The sequence below is a fragment of the Colletotrichum truncatum genome (assembly GCF_014235925.2).
Source record: "Colletotrichum truncatum strain CMES1059 chromosome Unknown Contig_0008, whole genome shotgun sequence".
Classification (NCBI taxonomy): domain Eukaryota; kingdom Fungi; phylum Ascomycota; class Sordariomycetes; order Glomerellales; family Glomerellaceae; genus Colletotrichum; species Colletotrichum truncatum.
In genome coordinates this window covers 2,946,840-2,967,631 of record NW_027222405.1, presented here as the reverse complement: position 1 = coordinate 2,967,631, position 20,792 = coordinate 2,946,840, and the positions used below count along the sequence as shown (strand labels likewise).

Below are 20,792 nucleotides of genomic sequence, written 5' to 3'. Positions count from 1 at the left end.
ATCTTTTTTTTGTGTTAAGACTGAAGCATTGCATCAGTCCTAATTAAAACCCCCTTCGGTAATTGCCACCCACATGTCCTTTTGAGTACTAACAATGAGAGCCCTTTCTTTCCATCCTTGTCTTGGATTCACTAGCTGAAAATCGAATTGGCGTAGCAACTGGACGGTTGCATAGGTGTCAGACCTGTTCGTAAACTGAAAATTCAAATCCATGCAACTTGTACTGACCTCAAAAAAGATTTTGTTTAGCTCCAAAAGCGCAACCTGCTTGCCGGCACACAAAAGTCTGCCGGTGCCAAATGCCATATCGACCATCTTCAACATGTCACGTCGTTTCTCTTCGCCACATTCTAGGAACCTTTCAGGCCTGAAGAGCTCAACATCCATTCCAAATGTCTCGGTCGAGTGCATCATGGCTACAATGTTGAAACCAACTCCAGTTCCGCCAGGTAGATACATGCCGTGAATTGTGTCTCCCTGTGGAGGTATCGACATGAAAGCGCCATACGGCACAGGTGGTCGCATGCGGAAGCCTTCTAAGATGACAGCCTGACGAGGGCGGTCAACAAATTTAAGTGAAACAATAGGCAGTATTAAAGCAAAAATACCTGCAAGTATGGCAACTTCTTGGCCTGTTCTTGTGTAATAGGATGAGAAACAATATTTCCATTGACAGCAGCTCTGATCTCGTCCTTGAGACGGTGGTATACCCGGGGTGTTGAAATGATGTACAACATTGTTGTAGCCAGAAGGCTTCCTGTAGTATCGCTACCTGCTGCAATTTGGACGAAGGTCTCCGCCTCGCACTGAGCTTGTGTCAGGCCGTGTCGCATGAAGGAACCCTAGCTCAAACAATGAACATATAATTCATAATGTTAACCGAATGCAGGCACTTACCAACATATCGACTTCATCTTTCTGGTCTTTTTCGAATCTTTTCTGAACGATTTCTTGTGCAATACTACCAATGATTAGCTCTAGCTTCCAAAAGAAGAACTTGTCGGCATCTGGCAACAAGACCAGTGGTCTCACAAACCCCATAATCTTTCCAGCACCTGACTTGTCAGTGTCCTTTGGCAAGAAGAAGGAAATGAGCTTCGAATGCATTAGATTTCTGAAGAACGGAACGTCCACTCCAAGGGTCATTGCCATGACGTAAGTGTCCATGGTCTTACTGAAGGCGTAAAGGTCTTCACCGTTGTCTAGGAATCCGAAGTGTTTCCCGTACGAAAGGTGTGTTGTAACATCCAGTGTGAAGTAACGCATCAAGTCTGTGAAATCTGCCACTCTATGAGTTTCTGGGGTTGAAAGGAACCGTCGGCGTATGAGTTTCACCAATCGCTCAACCTGTTCGTCAACCTTGTCGTTCACGTTAATCTTGTCTCGACCGTTGTATCCGTTTGATGTCTTTGCCTTTATGTCGTCGTGCTTCTTAATGTCAAGCGTGCTAAGGATCGAATCTTCCGTCGGATGTGATCTCGCACCCTTCCACCAAGGATGCTTCCCGTAAGTGCTTCGAGCGCCCATCACTTTGCGAACCACTTCTGGATCGTGGGTGACAACATACCCGGGTCCAGTTCGCACCAAGGGTCCGTAAGGCTTCAGACTTTGATGTCCGAGATTCATGGTGCCTTTTACGATGTGACGCATAACCCATAGATATGAGAAAGAAGCAATGAATGGGCCTGGAATATGGCGTAAACGATACCAAGAATAGACAGCTGTGGCTATGTACCAAACAGTGAACCCTATGAAGGCACATAGGGACAGGACGAATAAGTTCAGAGCCATTGTAACAATGAAACACTTGGGGAGCTGAGGTTATGTGGAAATAGCTGTTTGTACTTGGTTGAGTAGGAATCAAGCGGAAAACCCCACGACTGCGCCGAACTCGTGGCAAATATGGCCTTTTGGTGATGGTCAATAAGACAGATGCTTGCCGGAGTGCAAGACAACAACCCGTTATAGCAATATGCAAGTTCATGGTGTGCTGCACACATTTGACATATTTTGCCAAGCCCCAAACCCGTTCAGGGCCTGTAAGCGTGATTCTATTGTGAGAAGAACAAGGACAATTCTCTTGGTAGAAACTCTGAGTCATGTTGGTCCACCCGGTGTCCGATTCTCCTAAACCCGTGGTACCCTAATGTCGATTGCTGACACTGACAGCAAGTTACTTGCTTGTGGGGACCTCAACGGGCCGTCTCATCCTAGGAGAACCTTAATGCCTAGACCATGCTCACAGTGCCCAAACTTATTAGGTTGTTTCCCGAAATCTGCCGTCATCGTCTAGCTGCTCAACTCAGGTTCGTCTCGAGACAAAATGCCGTCCGTCCGGCTGATGGCGAGCATTTTTCTGTAACTCCGTAGACCCAGATTTTAGCCTTTGCGGAGATGGCGGCAACGATTCTTGGGCATTACAAGGGCATGTTGGCGGAGTTATTGCGGAATCAAACTACAGTTGAGACTGACACTGCCGATCAGAGTCACCAGCATGGAGAGCCTTTAACATTGAGTCAAAGGTTACTTGTGCAACTAAAGGCTCTACTCGATTACCCAACTGTTCATGCCTCCCCCGCGACGTCTTCTAGTAATTGACTCCATATGATCAATTTGTACTCCCCTATTGCCGAACGACAATGTTGGATTTCACTGCAATAATCCTCCGTTCCCCAGTCCACGCTTTGGCATATGCCATTGGAATGGTAAGAGTCTACTTTCAGACTAATGACTCCATTTGATTCTGAGATAGAAGGCTAACATGACAGATAATTGTGTGGCAATTGTCGGCTGCAATCTATAATCTCTTTCTACACCCACTGCGCAAATTCCCCGGTCCGGTTCTCCAACGTGCTTCTAGTCTCCCGTGGGCATATCAGCATTCTATTGGTATACAAGCTTTCCACACCCAGAAGCTTCATGATAGATACGGACCCGTGGTGCGGATCTCGCCAAATCATCTATCTTTCACCGATGCGCAGGCATGGAAAGATATCTACGGGTCCCGCACCGGAGGTCATGGTAGTGTGAATGCATCTGGCATGCCCAAGGCTGATATTTTTGCTCGCACGGTGAAACAAGTTCCTGCGAACATCCTCAATGCTGATCATGATGAACACCAAAAGTATCGTCGGGCCTTGTCAAACGGATTTTCCAGCAGCTCCATGCGCGAGCAGGAAGAAATCTTCGCTGAGTACACAAACTCCCTAGCTTCCAAACTCCATGAGAGATGTGATAGCGGTAAAGCCACACTCAACATTGAAGCCTGGTACAACTGGACGACTTTTGATATTGCTGGCGACCTCGTGTTTGGGCAACCCTTCGAATGCCTTGCAAATGCTGACTATCACCCCTGGATCGCGTTTATCTTCCAAACTGCTCGTTTCAATGCTGTCATGGTGGCAATGAAATACGTTGGACTTGGGTGGATAGTCGAAACGCTTTTTGTACTTGGCGGGATGGTTGCGATGGATACCCTACGAGAAAACACCGCGAAGATGTTGAACACACGATTAAGTATGCCGCGAGATAGAAAGGACCTTTTTGAAGGACTTGTCCAGAAAAGGGAAGAGTGGGTAAGGTATCATACGTCCATATGGTCAACTTATTGTTGCTAATGTTAGGACGACTCCTAGAACCTCTCCTTCGATCAGCTTGCAGGAAACGCAACCGTCCTGATTTTGGCTGGCTCTGAGACGACGGCAACTACTCTATCCGGAGTCACGTTCCTGCTTCTCAAGCACCCTGATGTTCTGCGCAGGCTCGAGAAAGAGATACGATCGTCTTTTGAAAAATCAGATGATATCAACATCAATTCAGTGAGCAAATTAGCGTACATGCTGGCCGTGCTGAACGAGGCGCTTCGCATGTATCCGCCTGTATTGTCGGGTTCTGTGCGGCGGGTTCCTACACATGGCGGCCGAATTGCGTCGAGGTCCGTGGCGGCCGGGGTAAGTCTTGAAGCATGCATTGTGTTGGATGGCTATCGCTGACTTCAAGTGCCCAGACTCTGGTCGAGGTGCAACAATGGGCAGCGAATCACACCAAGGGAAATTGGTCAGATCCATTTGCCTTCAAGCCTGAGCGATTCATAAATAGGGACAAAGAATCTCGCGATAATTTAGATGCGCTCCAAGCCTTCAGCGTCGGGCCCCGTAACTGTATAGGTCAGAAGTCAGTAATAATAACTCGCCTTGTATGGATCTTTAGCTGACGATGAGTAGTTTGGCGTACGCAGAAATGCGATTGATTCTGGCCCGGGTTATCTTCGACTTTGATATTACATATGCAGGCGATATTGCAAATGAAGATTGGATTGGACGTCAGAAGGCGTTTGGTGTCTGGGGAAGAATTCCTCTTAATGTACATTTGACGCCTGTGGCTCACTGAGAAGCAACTGCGTCAACAATATTACTATCGTTCTTGAGAGGATAGTCATTGTCGATCTCCTTGGGTGAATACACTGTGTTTGCATCCGTTTTTGTAGCGAAGACGGCCATAAGAAACTAGGGTGATGACCACCGTCACCAAAAACGTTAGTGATACACTATTTCCATAGGTATCATAAATAGTAAATAGTTGGTTCAAACCATCTGTGAATCTAGAGACGTTCAGTGACTGCAGCTAAGACACCCTTTCCGAAGGGTAAACTAATTAATTAAACGATATCGGAATTCTGCTATCTTGTTCTTGAATAACGACTTCTTCAGAGAATTACTAAAGCCCATAGACGGTCCTCCGCTTTGATGTTAAATTCCAGCTAATCCAAGTGCCTTTCCAGCCCCTGATTCCTGACCTAGTGTTTCACACACATTGCCACTCTGTTGTAGTAATCTATATGGCTCCATGTTAGGGAATCTCTCGTATAGACTTCAGTGTTACTACCGCCTGAAGTTTCATAGGTTTTTAATAATTATTACTCTATATCCCATATTTTACCAGAGTAACGATTTGGGGCAACTTGAAGATGATATAGTGATATCATCACGCACTACGAAAGCATTCCTTTCGACTGGTGCCAAGTCAACCACGGGAAAAGTTCGACCTAAAGGGAAATGGGAATTGATAAGCAGGTACCTTTGAGAGTGAGGAGGTCTGATATGGAAATTATGGCCTGGTCGATCTTTTCGGTAGGCAAGTCAGGAGCACATTCGGAATGATTAGTGGATCAAGATAATTAGTTCATGTTCTCGCACCAAGGGTTGGTGCCTCTTTGCCGAGAGTTCCAGAACCAAAGAGGGTCGCATGTCCGCAGGCAATTTCGACATTTACACTTGTTGGGACGTTGGATTTTGGGGGGCGATTAGGGAATCGAAAGGCAAGAATGAAGCGTGAGATGCATGTTGGTGCACTTCAACACGGCCCAATCCCTAATTTGGTTAACTGAGGGGTCTCGGGTGCGCTGTGATTGCCTGAAATACGGACGCTAGTGAGTTGGGCAGACTTTTGTGGAAGGAGTGGATAATGATCCAGATGCAGAACTTTGAGAAGCTAGAGATGAACAGTTGGAATGCATGCACGACTTCAGGTGAAGTGGGTAGAACAAGTGATGAGGGGGAGAGGCAGCCGGTCTTGGGCTTCCGATGACGGCTTCATGCTAGGGGGTACGTAGGCAACAGCTTCAGTCTTGATGTCGTTAGCTGCTGAGCTGTCGGCGAGTAAGCACTTGTCTTGGAGTGACAAGCGTTGGCCAACTGTTACCGGTTACTTGGCCCCTTCCTGCTTACCACCCTCTTCCAGGGCGGACCGAGACGCTGGATTTAGAACTATCGCCAGGAGTAGTAAATTTTTGGCCGCGCCTGAGACTTGCATGGTTCCTTGAGGCACAGTCAGCCTTGGGGGTCTTTTTCGGTTTCTCAGGTCGTATCATGAGCACACCCACTTACCAAACTTGAGGCGCAAACCTTCCCCACAGCCATACCCTGGTAGATCGCTAGATGAATGATGTCAGAACTTACCAAAGTTGGTAAAATGTCTTCTTGTGTTCCTCACGCAAGTAGCGTGGAAACATAAACAAAAACATAACGAGGCATTGAACGCATTCAATCAACAATCATAGATACCAATTGCAAATATCTGCACATCAAGCATCTCCACCATGATGTCTTACAACATGCGCCGATGGTTTAGTGGTAAAATTCTCCGTTGCCATCAAGCAGCGTCGGGGAGCCGGGGGTTCGATTCCCCCTCGGCGCAACTCTTTTGACAAACTGGTCAGATTTATTTTTGTTAGTGAGAAGGAAATGATATTTTGCCAAAATTTATTGCATTTCTACTACCACCTCGTCACTCATAGTTCTTAGCAACAAACAAGTTGCAGCATGACCTGGTCACTTAGCCATGGATTCCAAGCAAGGTACTTATTTCAGATAGTTCCAAGTCAGAGTCTGGCTGCCGAACCTTCTCCCAAAAGATGCTTCATGATCTTTCCAGATCCTGTCCTTGGTAAACTGTTTACAAAGACAGTCTCTTTTGCAATTTTAAACCGAGCAATTCGTGACTGGCAATGGGCGACCAACTCGTCGTGGCTGAGCCGAGACCCAGGTGCGGCGACAACGAACGCGCGGCCGACTTCTCCCCAGACCACATCATCGATCCCCACAACTGCAGCTTCCAACACTTCAGGGTGCTCCAGCAGTGCCGCCTCAATCTCTGCGGGGTATATGTTTTCACCTCCAGATATGAACATGTGCTTTCTTCTGTCAATGAGGAAAATGAAGCCATCTTCATCCACTCGTCCAATGTCGCCGGTTCTGAACCAGCCGTTAGTGGTAAAAGCGGCAAGATTCCCTTCAACATTGTTCCAGTAACCCGGCGTAACACCTGGACCAGAGATGAGAATTTCACCAGGAGTGCCTACAGGTACAGGCTGGTCCCGGTCATTAACGATTCGGACTGCAGTCAATGGGCCCGGGAGACCCACAGAGCCGGCCTTTTTGCGAATGAGTTCGAGCGAAAGTGGCATACCGGATGCCGTTCCCATTTCCGTCGAGCCATATCCATCAACCATGGGAACACCCAGATCGAGCCACCACTTGATACGAGATGGTGGATTGGGTGCGCCGCCTGTGAAAAGAGCCTTGAGGGTTAGCCATTCTGATGGGTTGAAATTGGCGGCCCTGGCGAGAGCCTCCGCCATCTGAGGAACGCAGAAGTAATGTGTTATTCCCAGCCCAGGGTCACTGAGTCTTGCATTGGTTGCCTCAGGACTGAACTTTGAAGAGACCACAAACGTACCACCGCGCATAAGTGGCGGCCATACTTGCGCGATGAGACCCATGAGGTGGAACATCGGCCCGTCGCAGAGAAACGCGGAACCAGTATCAACTTCTGTCAAAACCCCAAAGTTGACAGTTGTTGCCACGATAGATTTCGCATTCAGCATCACCCCCTTCGGTGCACCAGACGTTCCAGACGTATAGAGAATAATGCTGGTTTCTTCAGAAGACCTCGCTTGGAGGCGAGGTCCCGGTTCCGCGTTGTCAACATCTGCAGCGAACCTTGCAAGTCTACTGCGGCTGCACCCAAGGGGTAAGTCGGGTGGGTCGAGGTCCGTGAAGAGGATAGTAGGCGAGCAGTCTTCCAACAGCTTGGCAAGTTCAGGTAGGGCAAGTCGCCAATTCAAAGGCACGTGAATGGCTCCCAATCTCATCAACGCCTGCTGCAGAATGATCTGATGAACGTTGTTGACTGAAATTGTGGCCACTCTGTCACCAACACAGACACCGTATGCAGACAGGACGGTGGTCGCGCTTTGAACATCGGAGTTGAGTTCCAAATACGTCCATTTGCGATTGGTTGCGAGGTCGATGCAGGCCAGGCTTTCCGGCCGTAAACCTGCATGCAACTGCACTGGATCCGGGGCAAGAAAATCCGCCATCTTTTTGTTCCCTAGAACCCAAGAGAAGTGGGAGGAACCGAGCGAACGGGTAAAGACGCCGTATCGGTAAATGGAAAAAAAAGAAAAAGGTCCCGCTTCGGTGGGAGCTTGTTGAAGAATCAGGGGCTCGGTGACAGCTGATAGCCTACGTCGATCGGTTAGCATCCGAATGTACCACCCAACAGATATAGTTATTCAACTGACGGGGGTCTATGATTTCGCAAGACCTGTTGTGTGTGAGGATACTTGTAAAGGAAGAAAAAAAAAGGAAGGGTTACAGTCTGATACTTTTGAGGCAAATATATCACTGCCTCTGAGCTGCGACCGTCCTTCCGCGCCTCCTCAAGCTCCGGAGTTGTTTCCATTTCCTATTTTGCACATCAATAATTACAGAATCGTTGCATTGGAAAGCCAGCATCTTGCAACCACCTTCGGTAAGCGGGCTCGCGTGGATTCGGCTTCGTGCTCGCCAACATGCATGATGGCCATGTGGTGTGTGTGGGGAAAGCCACTTGCGTACATAATTTTGCTGCGCCGTAAGAAGTCTTGATCCTGCGCCATCCCACCAACCTCTGTCTTGCATTTGCACTAAGTCATATTTGTCTGTCGTATTTTGAGTAATCTGTGGGATGGTCCAATGGGTTCCAAGAAGCGACGCAATCGACGCTAGTCTTACCAATGGATCCTGCGCATCGCACTCTAGGCGGCCAAGCATCACTTTGCTTTCAGCTATGGTTTGACTGGTCGGACTTCCAACCAGATGGGCTGACCTAAGAATGGAACACCTGCAGATAATAATCTCCATGTATTCATAATCACGAGCTGATACGATGTTCCTGCTGCGCCGCTGGAGCTGAGATTTCGATTGGGAGAGTGCGGATGCCTAGACTCATGTGCATATATCAGGGGATCTCTTTACGTAGGTACATTCCGATCCAGGAGAAGCTGAGTGCGCGAATTAGTAGATAATAACTGTGCCTCGGCGTACCCAAATGACATCCATTTAACTGCCAACTGAAAAGTGCATATGAACCTAACGCTATTGGTTTGTATGGCCTTGATGAGCTTTTGACTTGTTCCGAGGCTCCGTGAAAGGGGGGTGCACACTATTTTCTATGACCTTTCTTATTCTGTGGTGTGCGATATATCTCTGGCATATAAATTGACGGAAACACCCGTAGATAGGTACGTGCTTGGGCCGTTCTTCAACAAGTCCAAAAGCTTTGGCAGCAGCAAAGATTATACGTTGGCACGCTGCGGAAGCTAATTCGACACAACATGGAAACTCAACCCACACAGAACGTTCAAAACTCTGGCGATCAGTATGTGGGTGAAGCTAAAATGTTTGAGCCTATTGCCATCATAGGCATGGGCATGCGGCTTCCTGGGGGCGTTTGTAACGCTACTGACTACTGGGACCTCCTCGTCAATGGCAAGAGCGGACGATGCCGAGTCCCCAGCAGTCGTTATAATGTCGACACATGGTACGGCCCTGGCAGGCCCAATCATGTACCAACAGGGTTTGGCTACTTTCTTCAAGATATAAATCTGGGGCACGTCGACCCCAGCTTTTGGTCATTCACGAAGCAAGAAGCCGAACTTATGGACCCCAGACAACGACTGTTCTTGGAGGTCGCCTACGAAGCCCTGGAAAGTTCCGGAACGACAAATTTTAGGGGTAGTGATGTGGGAGTGTATGTTGGCACCATGGGCGAAGAGTGGAATCATATCGAGTCCAAAGACCAGCAAAATCTTCACCAAGTCCGACCAGACGTATATGGAGATTACATCATCGCCAACAGAACCTCTTATGAGTTTGATTTTACTGGCCCAAGGTATGCTTGAGACTTTCAGCATTGGTATGTGATTCGGTTCTGACAAATATTTAACAGCGTCGTGCTTCGTACGGCTTGCTCTGCTTCTTTAGTCGCGCTACATATGGCTTGCAGAGACCTGCAAGGCGGTGATTGTGCTTCAGCTCTCGTTGGAGGCGTTAATCTCATTCTGACGCCCAAAGACACGGCAGTCATGCATCAGCAAGGCGTCCTGTCACTTACGGCGTCCTGTAAAAGTTTTGACGCTGATGCGGACGGATTTGCTCGAGGCGAAGGAGTTACTGCGATCTATATCAAGAAATTGTCAGACGCTGTACGTGATGGCGATCCGATTCGTGCAGTCATCCGGTCAACTTGCATCGCTGGCGATGGCAGGACCCAAGGGTTAACAACGCCTAATCCCAAAAGTCATGAGAAGCTAATGAGAAGGGGGCATCAACTGGCTGGTATAAGTGACCTTTCTAAGACAGCGATGGTTGAGTGCCATGGAACTGGAACTACCGTAAGTAATATGACAACCTGTCAGTTGCATGCCTGCTAGTTCAACTGCTCATCTTTGCCTGTTAGGTCGGTGATCCTCTGGAAGCCAACGCGATTGCAAACATATGGTCTGAGCACGGAATTCATATTGGATCGGTAGGTCGCCACGATTGTGCTGTTGTTGACGAAGCTGAATAGGTTTCTAGGTGAAACCAAACATTGGCCACGGTGAGGGTGCTTCAGGATTGTCTAGCGTCATTAAGATGGTGCTAGCCTTGGAGAATTCCACCATCCCCCCAAATATCAACTTTAAAACGCCAAACCCAAAAAGTAAGCAATCAGGACTCAATTGGATTTTCTCGCAGCTGACGTAGAGTTTTATCACAGTTCTGTGGGGAAACGCGAAACTCAAGGTCCCGACAGAGCCTCTGCCATGGCCAGCTGATAAACTCGAAAGAGCATCAGTCAATAGCTTTGGAATAGGCGGCTCTAACGCTCATGTTCGTACTCATCTCGATCTTCACTTCGAGTAATGTGCCTGTTTGACACTTTCGTTAGGTTTTACTTGAGTCAGCTGCCTGCTTCGGTGTATCTTCTGCAAGGTCTATCGAAAACGACGACCTAAGCCCTAAAGCTTCCAAGCATCATCTCCTGGTCTTCTCCGCAGGCCACCCAGATTCTGTCAAAAGGACGGCTGCCAACATTAAACAATACTTGTCTCAACAACCTGATAAGATTAGAGATGTAGCCTACTCTTTAAGTTCGCGTCGGGAACTCCACCAGCACCGCGCTTTCTGCGTGACTGATGGCGTCCAGGAGCTCCATATGTCACATATCAACAAACCAGGAAAGCTATCACCGTCATTAATTTGGGTCTTCACTGGACAGGGAGCTCAATGGGCACAAATGGGAAAAGAGTTGGTCGAACAAGAACCACTGTTTCGACAAAAGATTAACAGTCTGGATGGCGTACTAGCCAACCTCCCATGTCCGCCATCATGGACAATCAAAGGTACTTTATGCTTCACCCCTCAACTGCAAGATAAGCCTATCTAAACCAATCTAACTTGAATAAGGGCTGTTATTGGCACCGAAGTCAGAGAGTAGACTTGACGAGGCAGAATTCTCTCAACCATGCCTTGTTGCCATTCAAGTGGCTTTGGTTGACTTGCTTCGCTCATGGGGCGTTGCACCCTCTGCAGTTGTCGGGCACTCTTCTGGAGAAACTGCTGCCGCGTACGCCAGCGGTGCAATCACAGCTGAAGATGCCATTAGGATTGCTTATCATCGAGGCCAGATCACTCGGTTGATTAAATCTTCTCATAAAGGGTCGATGGCTGCAATTGGGCTGGGTCGAGGCCAAGTTGAGCACCTCCTCAAACCGGGAGTTATTATCGGCTGCGAGAATTCACCAGCAAATGTGACTCTTTCAGGCGAGGCTGACGTCTTAGAAACTGTAATGGAAGATATCAAGAAAGCATATCCAGAGGTGTTGGTACGAAGCCTTCGGGTCGAATGCGGTTATCACTCACGTATGTTCTTTGCCACAGGACTGGCTTCGATATGGATGATTAACTTACAAACTCTCCAGACCATATGAAAACCGCGGCAGCAGACTTTACAAGGCGTTTGGAGGGACTGTTTCAACCCAAATTGCCCAACGTGCCATTTTATTCTTCCGTCACAGGTAAAATGAACGAAGACATGTCTTCTTCATACTGGGTCCGGAACGTTGTATCGCCTGTCTTGTTCAGCACAGCGGCTGAGTCCGTCCTAGACGATTTCAAGTCACCAATCTTCATGGAAATCGGTCCGCACTCCGCACTAGCTGGCCCATTACGACAGATTCTGCAGGCCAGGAACCGGAATGCCGAATACATTTCAACACTAGTACGAAACCAAAATGCGGTCTCATGCGTAATGAAAACAGCAGGAGAGCTCTGGGTGGCCGGAGCCACAATCGATCTCTCTGCGGTGGTTCCGCGGGGAGAATTTCTGGCGGACCTTCCCACATACCCATGGCATTATGAAAAAGAATTCTGGGTAGAAACCCGACTATCCCGCAGCTGGAGATTCAGAAAACATGCTCACCACGAGTTGCTGGGAACTCGAGTCGAGGAAATTGCGGATGCTTGTCCGGCTTGGAGGTGCAACTTGAGAGTTGAAGACGTGCCATGGCTTCGAGAACACACTGTTTTTGGAGAAACAGTGTTTCCTGCCACGGGGTTTATCTCGATGATTGGAGAAGCCCTGAAGCAACTCACAGGATCTATCGATTACACCATCAAGCACATCCGTTTCGACTCGGCTTTAGTTCTCCATGATCAACCAGTTGAGCTGGTCACTATTCTCAACCCCTCGCACGTCAATTCTGAAGCAGATTCGGGCTGGTTCGACCTGTCAATTCATTCGTTGAGCTACGGCTGTAACACCTGGGTCAAGCACGTCACAGGTCACTGCAAAAGTGGTTCAGACCGCGAGCGCCAGGCCCTCAAGGCTATAGCTCTTCCCCGAAAGGCCTCTGCCGCGCCATTCTACAGCACTTGGAAGAGGTTCGGATTGAGTTACGGTCCCCGGTTCCAAAATCTCACCGACATTAACGCTCATGTCAGCGATGGAACAGCCATTGCAACTTTACAGTCGGAGTTGTCGGAATACGAAAAGTCATCCTACACAATCCACCCAACTCTTCTGGATTCCAGTATGCATTTCTCAATGATCGCATCCTGTCGTGGCCTTGTTAAGAATCACAAAAGTTTGGCGGTTCCCACTTTTATTGAAGAACTGTACATCGGCAAGCCTTCAGGACAAATCCAGGTGAAAGCAACCACAAACCTTGGTAATGCAGCCAAAGAAACAAGTCAGGTTGTGGGAGTATCGGAAGGGCAAGTTGTAATAGACATTCAAGGGCTTGAGGTAGAAGCCATTGGAGACAGCTCCCTGGACCACGACACAGACCCTCATGCTGGAGTCGTGCTCGAATGGAAGCCTGACATTGACCTACTTGATCTATCCCACATTCTTCGTCATAGGGAATTCGGACTTTGTTCCGACAACCTGAACAAGATGGTCTTGGCTTGTGTCGTGGAGTCAAGAGCTCAACTTCAATTTCTTCCAGCAACAAAGCCACACCTTGTGAGATTCAAAGGCTGGCTTGACGAATCTTACCGAAAGGCCATGACTGGAAACTACCTAGACGTTTTGAACGCTTTTGAAATTGCGACGATGAGCACCGAGTCAAGGCAAACAATTATCTCGGAGATGCTCCAAGCCTGCAAAGGCACACCGTCAGAGAGCCATGCGCTAGCGGTATACGAAGTTTACACAAACGTCGCAGCTTGGTTCTCTGGTAACCTGGATACAAGTAAGCCAACTTCGAAACATCAAATCACGGCTCAGGCGTCCGGCTTTCTATGCGATGTGGACATCACCAGTTTACTTCAACTCTTGGTACACAAGAGGTCAAGACTTAACATTTTGCAAATTGGCGGTGTTCCCGAGGACATGTTACCGTCTTGGCTTTTCGCAGCCAAGCATAACCATGACGTGCATAGTACCTACACCTACACTACGGCATCGGCACAAATTGATAGTACAGTTAAGCAGCGTCTCGCGGAGATCCCCACAGCCAGACATGTTCAGCTTGACATCAACGTCGACCCTGTCTCACAAGGCCTTAATGAAGAGTCATTCGATCTCATTCTTAAAATTGAGCCAACTCCAATCTCACTGGCAGCCGCCAGAAATATGCGCAAGCTATTGAAACCTACGGGACGGTTGGTTCTTCAACATGCAAATCCAACATCGAGAACTCTTCAGTACGTCTTTGGACTTTCTCACAACCCAAATGTGCTCTATGAGGGATGGGCGGAAGACCTAGCCTTGTACGATCACTTAAGTCAGGCAGGGTTTGATAACAATGGAGCCACGACGTATTCAGGAGACCATGCGAGGCTTACCATTGTTACACCATATCTGGACCATTGGAAAGCCACGGCCGCAAGCATCATTTGTCAAGATCCATCTCATCATTCGATCAAAGATGCGACCAGAGCTCTTAAGGCTCGAGGGTTCGATCTTGATTTCGTCACTCCAGGTCAAGAAGTTCCGTGGGGTCAACCTGCCGTGTGCCTTCTAGATCTTGAAGGCCCCTTCCTCCACAACATGACACCGCAGCAATGGACAGACCTTAAAACCACAATTTTCTCGGCACAAGATGAGAAACTGTTATGGGTTACAGGTGCATCCCAGATCGATTGTAAAGATCCGAATTACTCTCTGATACTTGGCACTGCTCGCAGTCTTCGCAGAGAGCTTTCCATGGATATTGTAACTTTGGAGTTGGACTCATTCGACGCCAATGGTTGGAATGCCATGAACAAAGTTCTTGAGACTCTCGGACAGCGCTTTACAGGGGGGGAAGTTGAGCCTGAGTCAGAGTATGTGTTTTCTCAAGGCTCACTTCAAATATGTCGGTTTCGCCCTATTAATATTTCGGAGCAATTGTACCAAGGGGGGAATAACTTGTCTAAGCAGTTGAAGATAAGTAAGCCAGGCGTCTTAAATAGTCTAAGGTGGGAGGCTATCGAGCCGGTTCCCCTGGAGAGAGACTTGATCGAAGTCGAAACCAAGGCTATTGGACTTAACGTTAGGGTGAGTAGGCTACCAACCTTTCACAGGATAATCGAGCATAACTGACTAGAACACTTTAGGACATGGAAATTTCAAAAGGTGATAACCTTGAGCAGCATGCTGGCTGCAGCGATTTCGGCTTCGAAGGTAGTGGAATCGTACGAAGAGTAGGTTCTGAAGTCCGGCGGTTCCGGCCTGGAGATCGAGTTGCTTTTACTTTTGGCGGCTGCCTTTCTACCTCAATCACATTGCCGGAGACGATGTGTGTGGAAATTCCAGGGGCTATGAGTTTTGAAGAGGCAGCTTCATCGCCATACTCGTATGGCACTGCGTTGTACGGACTTATGGAGCTTGGAAAGTTAAGGAGGAACCAAGTAAGTACCATCTGAAGCATCCTTCTGGCACATCACTGACAAACAACGCAGGCTGTGCTTATTCATTCGGCCTGTGATGCCCTTGGACTTGCTGCAATTCAACTAGCTCAGACTGTTGGCGCCGAGGTACTATGCACCAATCCCTTCAGCGTGGGTCACTTTAGACAAATCATGCTAACAAGTGCTTGCTAGATTTTCTGCAAAGTCGAACACGCAGATCAGGCTGAATATCTCAACCGTTCCTATGGGATTCCGAAAAGTCATATTCTCAGTGGCGATGATGCTTCTTCTGCATTTGAGGTCCTCCGATTGAGCAACAATCAAGGGGTAGATGTGATGTTCGGCCCTATCGCCAAAGATTCTCTCGGTCTCTACTGGAAGTGCCTTGCTACATCCGGGATCGTGATTCAAACCAGACATGGCGGAAGTTCACGCGGATTCTATTTCAACATGCCACAGCCCAGTAGCAACCAAGCTTTTGTCAGCCTTGATCAAGAAGAACTGAGGATGCATCGCCCATCAGAATGTACTCGGTATGTTTCTTGAATCCTTACGTTTAGTCACTCTGCTAATGTCACATCAGTCTTATAGAGCAAGCTTTCATGTTTTGCAAGCTTGGGCTTAATCATCCTCCCCAGCCAATCACCTCTTTTGAGGCTGCACGTGTTGTTGAAGCTTTCCAGTACTTGCAAGAAAAACGACACATCGGCCGAGTTGTCGTGAGAATGCCAGAGTGCAACGAGAATCTTCTATCAGCTCCGTTAAGGGCAAACATGAATCTCCATCCGGATAGGACATATGTGTTCGTTGGTGGATTTGGAGGTTTGGGCCAAGCCACAGCAAGATACCTTGCGGAGCACGGAGCTCGCCATCTTATCTTCTTCTCCAGGTCTGCCGAAGAATCGGCAGTGGAATTCCCTGAATACGTTGAAGAGTTGCAAGCGCTCGGCTGCACTGTACAGGCAATTTCTGGCAGTGTCGATGAGATTGCTGACGTTATGAAAGTTGTCAGTTCTGCCAGGACGCCAATTGCTGGAGTCTTGCAGGCGGCTATGGTTCTCCAGGTACGTATTTTGCACACCTTATGTTGATAATTCTACTAACCGCAAAGCTCAGGACATCAACATTACTGATATGACTTTCGATCAATGGCAAAAAACTGTCAAGCCCAAGGTGCAAGGCACTTGGAATCTCCATCATGCTTTACAATCACAGAGTGAACCACTTGACTTCTTCTTCCTCTTCAGCTCCCTTTCTGGGCTTGGAGGGCAAATTGGACAGGCCAACTACGCCGCAGGAAATGCCTTCCTTGATGCCTTTGTGCAATACCGACACACACAGGGGTTGGCATGCTCGGTTCTGGACATTGGTATTATGGAAGATATTGGTGTGCTTGCAAGGGACCAAAACCGCCTTGAGGCACTCCGAGCAACATCACAACACTGTCTCCACGAGCAAGACTTTCTCGACGCCCTGGAGTTGATGATCAAACGGTCGCATAAGAAGCCGGCAGACAAGACTTTACCTTACGAGATATCAGAAGGATGCACAAACCACAGTCAAGTCGCTATCGGTATGAGATCATCTGCCTCAAAGAACAGAACGGGTTGGCAAAGGGACCCTCGGACAGTATTCCTGGGAAACTCCTCAGTTACCGATCAAAACGACCATATGACCGAACCGAATAGGACTTTGAAGGAGTTCCTCCAAGCATGCAGCTCTGATCCCGCGCAGCTTCAGTCGGAAGAAGGAAAACTCTTCTTGGCTAAACAGATCAGTGGCGCATTACAAGATTTCACAATGCATAAGCATGATGAGGTTGATTTATCGTTGCCCTTGCAGACGGATTCTCTGGTTACAGTTGAGCTTCGGAACTGGCTTAGGCAGAAGATGGGTGTGACGTTTACTATCTTAGAGCTACGAAGCGCAGAGAGTATCGCGTCTTTAGGGCGGGAGGCAGCGGTGAGGCTTTTCGCTACGCACAAGATGGGCTTTTAGTCAAAGCTTGTGTGAAGGTCTTGTCCGAAGATGTTGGCAAGCTTAATTCAACCTTCCCAGTTACTTATTTAGTCTCAACCATTTAGGCTTATTAACAATTGTTATTTGAAGAATTCATCTCAGTTTTCTCACATATTTCGAATTGCTTGGGTTGCATAAACCAACGAGTGTCAGTGCAAACATGTCACCTTCTCTAGTTTTTTCTCCTTGTTTAAGGAACCATTTTTAAAGGTCTTTGAATTAGGACTGTCCTTGAAATAAACAGTATTACAATTCCTACAAATATCCACCGGGTCAGAAGTTATTAAATTTTCGAGCATCCTTAGGAGGTTCCAGGTTTTTCATAGTTTATTTGTATTTAGTATCTGGAGTTTTCATAGAACACTAGATAAAAGTCATTAAACCTCATTTAATTGCCAATAGAATTGTTGATAAAGAGCCTGCTGAATAATACGAAGCAAAAACATCCCTTCCTCCTGCTTTGTCCCGACACCGATGCCGAATCTATGTTTGGTACGGTGATGTTGCAATCAGCGTCCACTGTCAAATTGTGTGTTGTAATTGAAATTGGGCCCTACGCAAGGGATGACACTCTGCTGACGAGTTCAATTCAAGGATAAAATGAAGGTGGATTTTGGACTCATCAGATTCCTGGCCTACGGCAGTCCGCAGGGCGCACTGGGTCAAAATTCAAACATTGCCTAATTAGGATGCATAAACGAGATAAGCATATACTACCTATATAGATAGTTAAGCTTCTTATCTTTACTATGTAATTATTATAAATTTAAGCGAATTCTATATTTCGTATACGTATATGTATAGAGTTTTACAAGGTTGTATAGGAGTATATTCTTAATTCTTAATAATAATATTTACTATATTTTATACGAATATGTCTTTAAGGTGCCTTAAGCAAGCTGACCTAGACTATTTCTTAGCAAAACTGCTATAGAAGTAGAAGACGTATGTATTTTGTTTAATCGATTTATCCTAAGTATAAGAACTAGACGAAATCGACCTTATAAATACTAACGACTTCGAAACTCTAACAGCTATGATTTTATTATGTATACGACTTTCTAATACTATAACCAACCCGATCGAATAAGTACTTTATATACTAGATATATAGCTAGATAATAGTCTCCTTACTACTCTTATTAAAGGCTTAGAAGAGCGTATAGCTAGTATCTAGCAAACCTAGAAGAAACTAGTTCCGAACCTAACTATAGATTGTTACGACCCGACAGTTAACAGACCACTGACGACGACCCCGCAGGGGCTCAGCGGTTATAGGGACGGCCGTCAGCCGTTACGTCGTAACAACCCCCACGGAACGGAAGAACTAGGATACAGGTCACGTGACGATAAGCAGGACCGACGGACGATAAGCGGTCCTGGGACAGGACCGACGGTGCCAAGGGCGGTCCATGGCGATGGACCGACGTCCTGGGTGTCGGTCCCCCAGGATCAGGAAGTGTTCAGCATGGAACCAGACTTGTATATAGTTGGGACTCGAGTCCTCTCGAGTCCTACCTTTCCTAGTTCTTCAGCAATCAACTTCGTGATTACCCTAACCGGTACTTTCAGCTATACCTAAGTGACGACTACTCTACGACTCTTGTTGAGGCCTTGACTGATCACCAAGACCTTTGAAGATCTACGATCTATTCGACCAGGACCACGGAACGACTGTTACTACTCTCAATCCCTGGCTTACTGTTAACACAAACCCACTGTCAGTTAGCTGGCCGTAACATAGATATTATTATTTACCTATAGCTTATATCTTTTTATATTACGGATATAGATAGAATCTCTATTCGAATATATACTTAGGTTTAGTTTATTAAAAAGTTTATTAAGAAGTTATAGTTCTTATTAACTTCTAAGTTTACTTTATATATAGATATTGTCACAGTTCTATTAGACACAACAGTAGGGATGCCACAGTTATGGGGCTGCCAGTGTGGCTGCCAGTGGGGCTGCCACACGTGGGGCGATACTGTCGCCCTAGACCGCCCTATAGGTATATTAGACCACCTGTTCGCTAGACCTAGGATAGACCTAACCTAATAGACAACAATGACTAGAACGACTTATTAACTGTGACAAGTGGTAGCACGACCTACTTTGCGATCCCTCGCGACCTCATAGTTAATTTTTCAGCATGGGCAAATAAGCTACTTTTTTCAATCCGTTGAGAAACACCAGACCGTGGCCAATCCGCCCGCACCAGGCTAATTCTGCTGCTAACGCTGCTGCTAACGCCGACGCCGCCAATATGCGCGCACCAGCTATACTATTCGCCTCCCCTCAAGACCCTACGCGAGACCATCACCCCTCGTACCGTCAACGCCGTTATCCCTCTACGCCTACGCCAGCGTGGGACCCAACGGTATGGCCGTCAATTGACGACCTCAAGGCTATCCAGACCCGCCAACAGCGCCCAGAGCCCTGCCGGAAGTGTAGCGCTAGATTCCCCAGCAAGAACGCTCTCTTCCGCCACGTCTATGCCAATAGCTGTGGAAGCCAGTTTCGCTGTCGCATCTGCTATAGCGATTTCACATCTCGCAACGCCCTATTCCGACACCTACAACAGGGCTGCCAGCCCTCAGCCTGTAGGGCTGGAATCCCACAGCAGGAGACTGCTAAGACTACTGCCGAGACTACTGCCGAGACTGCCGAGACTACTGCCGAGACTGCCGAGACTACTACCGAGACTACTGCCGAGACTGCCGAGACTACTGCCGAGACTACTGCCGAGACTGCCGAGACTACTACCGAGACTACTGCCGAGACTGCCGAGACTACTGCCGAGACTGCCGGCCAGACCATAGAAGTTATAGAACGGGCTTCTGCGCCGTTTCTACAGACCCTCTTCAACGCCGCTAAGCATGCCCATATCTATACCGAAATTAGCCTCTGTATGACTATGCTACAGTCTCAACGACAACAACAGCAACTGCTTTTCCTACCAGACCCAGGGAGAAGATTCGCAGCCATAACGAACATTCAGCAACGATACGGAGTATTCTGGCCCGACGCCGACAGCAAGTACGGCAGGGAGCCTATATTCTATGACCAACAGACACTATGCTACCGAGACGTAGATCTATGGCTCTTAGCAATTGGAAGGAAAATCGTTAATCCATACGCTCGAGACGAAGTCCTCCGAGAATGGCAGAGCCTACTCAGAGGTAAAGCACTCAGCTGGTGGGAATATCACCTTAGGCCCGTGGAAAGGAACCGGTATAGGGCCCTAGGATGGTACGGCCTACAGAAGGGACTAAGTGCCCGCTTTGGGCCAACCCAGCTAGTTAATTACAGCCAGCCAGCCAGCCAGCCAGACAGTTACGCCCAGCCAGACAGTTACGCCCAGCTAGTTAATTACAGCCAGCCAGCCAGCCAGCCAGACAGTTACGCCCAGCCAGACAGTTACGCCCAGCCAGTTAATTACAGCCAGCCAGCCAGCCAGCCAGACAGTTACGCCCAGCCAGTTAATTACAGCCAGCCTTAGGCATACCCCCCTATTACGCCTCGCACTAATAGAGGCCTAAGGAAGTCATGTTATTAAGCCGTTTAAAGTCA

At 47.8% G+C, this 20,792-nt stretch overlaps 5 protein-coding genes across 5 annotated transcripts, besides 1 other annotated feature; 3 read left to right on the top strand and 2 right to left on the bottom strand.

Annotated features, from left to right (window-relative positions):
- Nucleotides 1-39: 39 nt before the first annotated feature.
- Nucleotides 40-1,626, bottom strand: CTRU02_212289 (cytochrome P450; the record flags this gene model as incomplete). Its single annotated transcript, XM_070205808.1, has 3 exons — nt 40-549; nt 609-842; nt 898-1,626. 3 exons carry the CDS (start codon nt 1,624-1,626, stop codon nt 40-42), a joined length of 1,473 nt encoding a protein of 490 aa, XP_070060621.1.
- Nucleotides 1,627-2,639: 1,013 nt separating this feature from the next.
- Nucleotides 2,640-4,389, top strand: CTRU02_212288 (isotrichodermin C-15 hydroxylase; the record flags this gene model as incomplete). Its single annotated transcript, XM_036727078.1, has 5 exons — nt 2,640-2,705; nt 2,769-3,575; nt 3,636-3,950; nt 4,007-4,173; nt 4,224-4,389. The coding sequence occupies 5 exons, from the start codon at nt 2,640-2,642 to the stop codon at nt 4,387-4,389; spliced, it is 1,521 nt and encodes a 506-aa protein (XP_036581322.1).
- Nucleotides 4,390-6,082: 1,693 nt separating this feature from the next.
- Nucleotides 6,083-6,151: a sequence feature (Short protein (CTRU02_212287, KAL0933324.1) was converted to a misc_feature.).
- Nucleotides 6,152-6,379: 228 nt separating this feature from the next.
- On the bottom strand, nt 6,380-8,244 carry CTRU02_212286 (AMP-binding enzyme; the record flags this gene model as incomplete). The annotated part of the gene is made up of 2 exons (XM_036727079.1): nt 6,380-8,024; nt 8,084-8,244. 2 exons carry the CDS (start codon nt 8,242-8,244, stop codon nt 6,380-6,382), a joined length of 1,806 nt encoding a protein of 601 aa, XP_036581323.1.
- Nucleotides 8,245-9,220: 976 nt separating this feature from the next.
- CTRU02_212285 (Lovastatin diketide synthase LovF 1) lies at nt 9,221-17,198 on the top strand (the record flags this gene model as incomplete). Its single annotated transcript, XM_036727080.2, has 13 exons — nt 9,221-9,714; nt 9,772-10,216; nt 10,282-10,350; nt 10,401-10,524; nt 10,582-10,694; nt 10,753-11,206; nt 11,271-11,726; nt 11,786-14,847; nt 14,907-15,200; nt 15,252-15,326; nt 15,393-15,733; nt 15,784-16,264; nt 16,317-17,198. 13 exons carry the CDS (start codon nt 9,221-9,223, stop codon nt 17,196-17,198), a joined length of 7,290 nt encoding a protein of 2,429 aa, XP_036581324.2.
- A 2,287-nt stretch (nt 17,199-19,485) lies between these two features.
- On the top strand, nt 19,486-20,721 carry CTRU02_212284 (uncharacterized protein; the record flags this gene model as incomplete). The annotated part of the gene is made up of 1 exon (XM_036727081.2): nt 19,486-20,721. One exon carries the CDS (start codon nt 19,486-19,488, stop codon nt 20,719-20,721), a length of 1,236 nt encoding a protein of 411 aa, XP_036581325.2.
- Between the last annotated feature and the right edge of the window lie 71 nt (nt 20,722-20,792).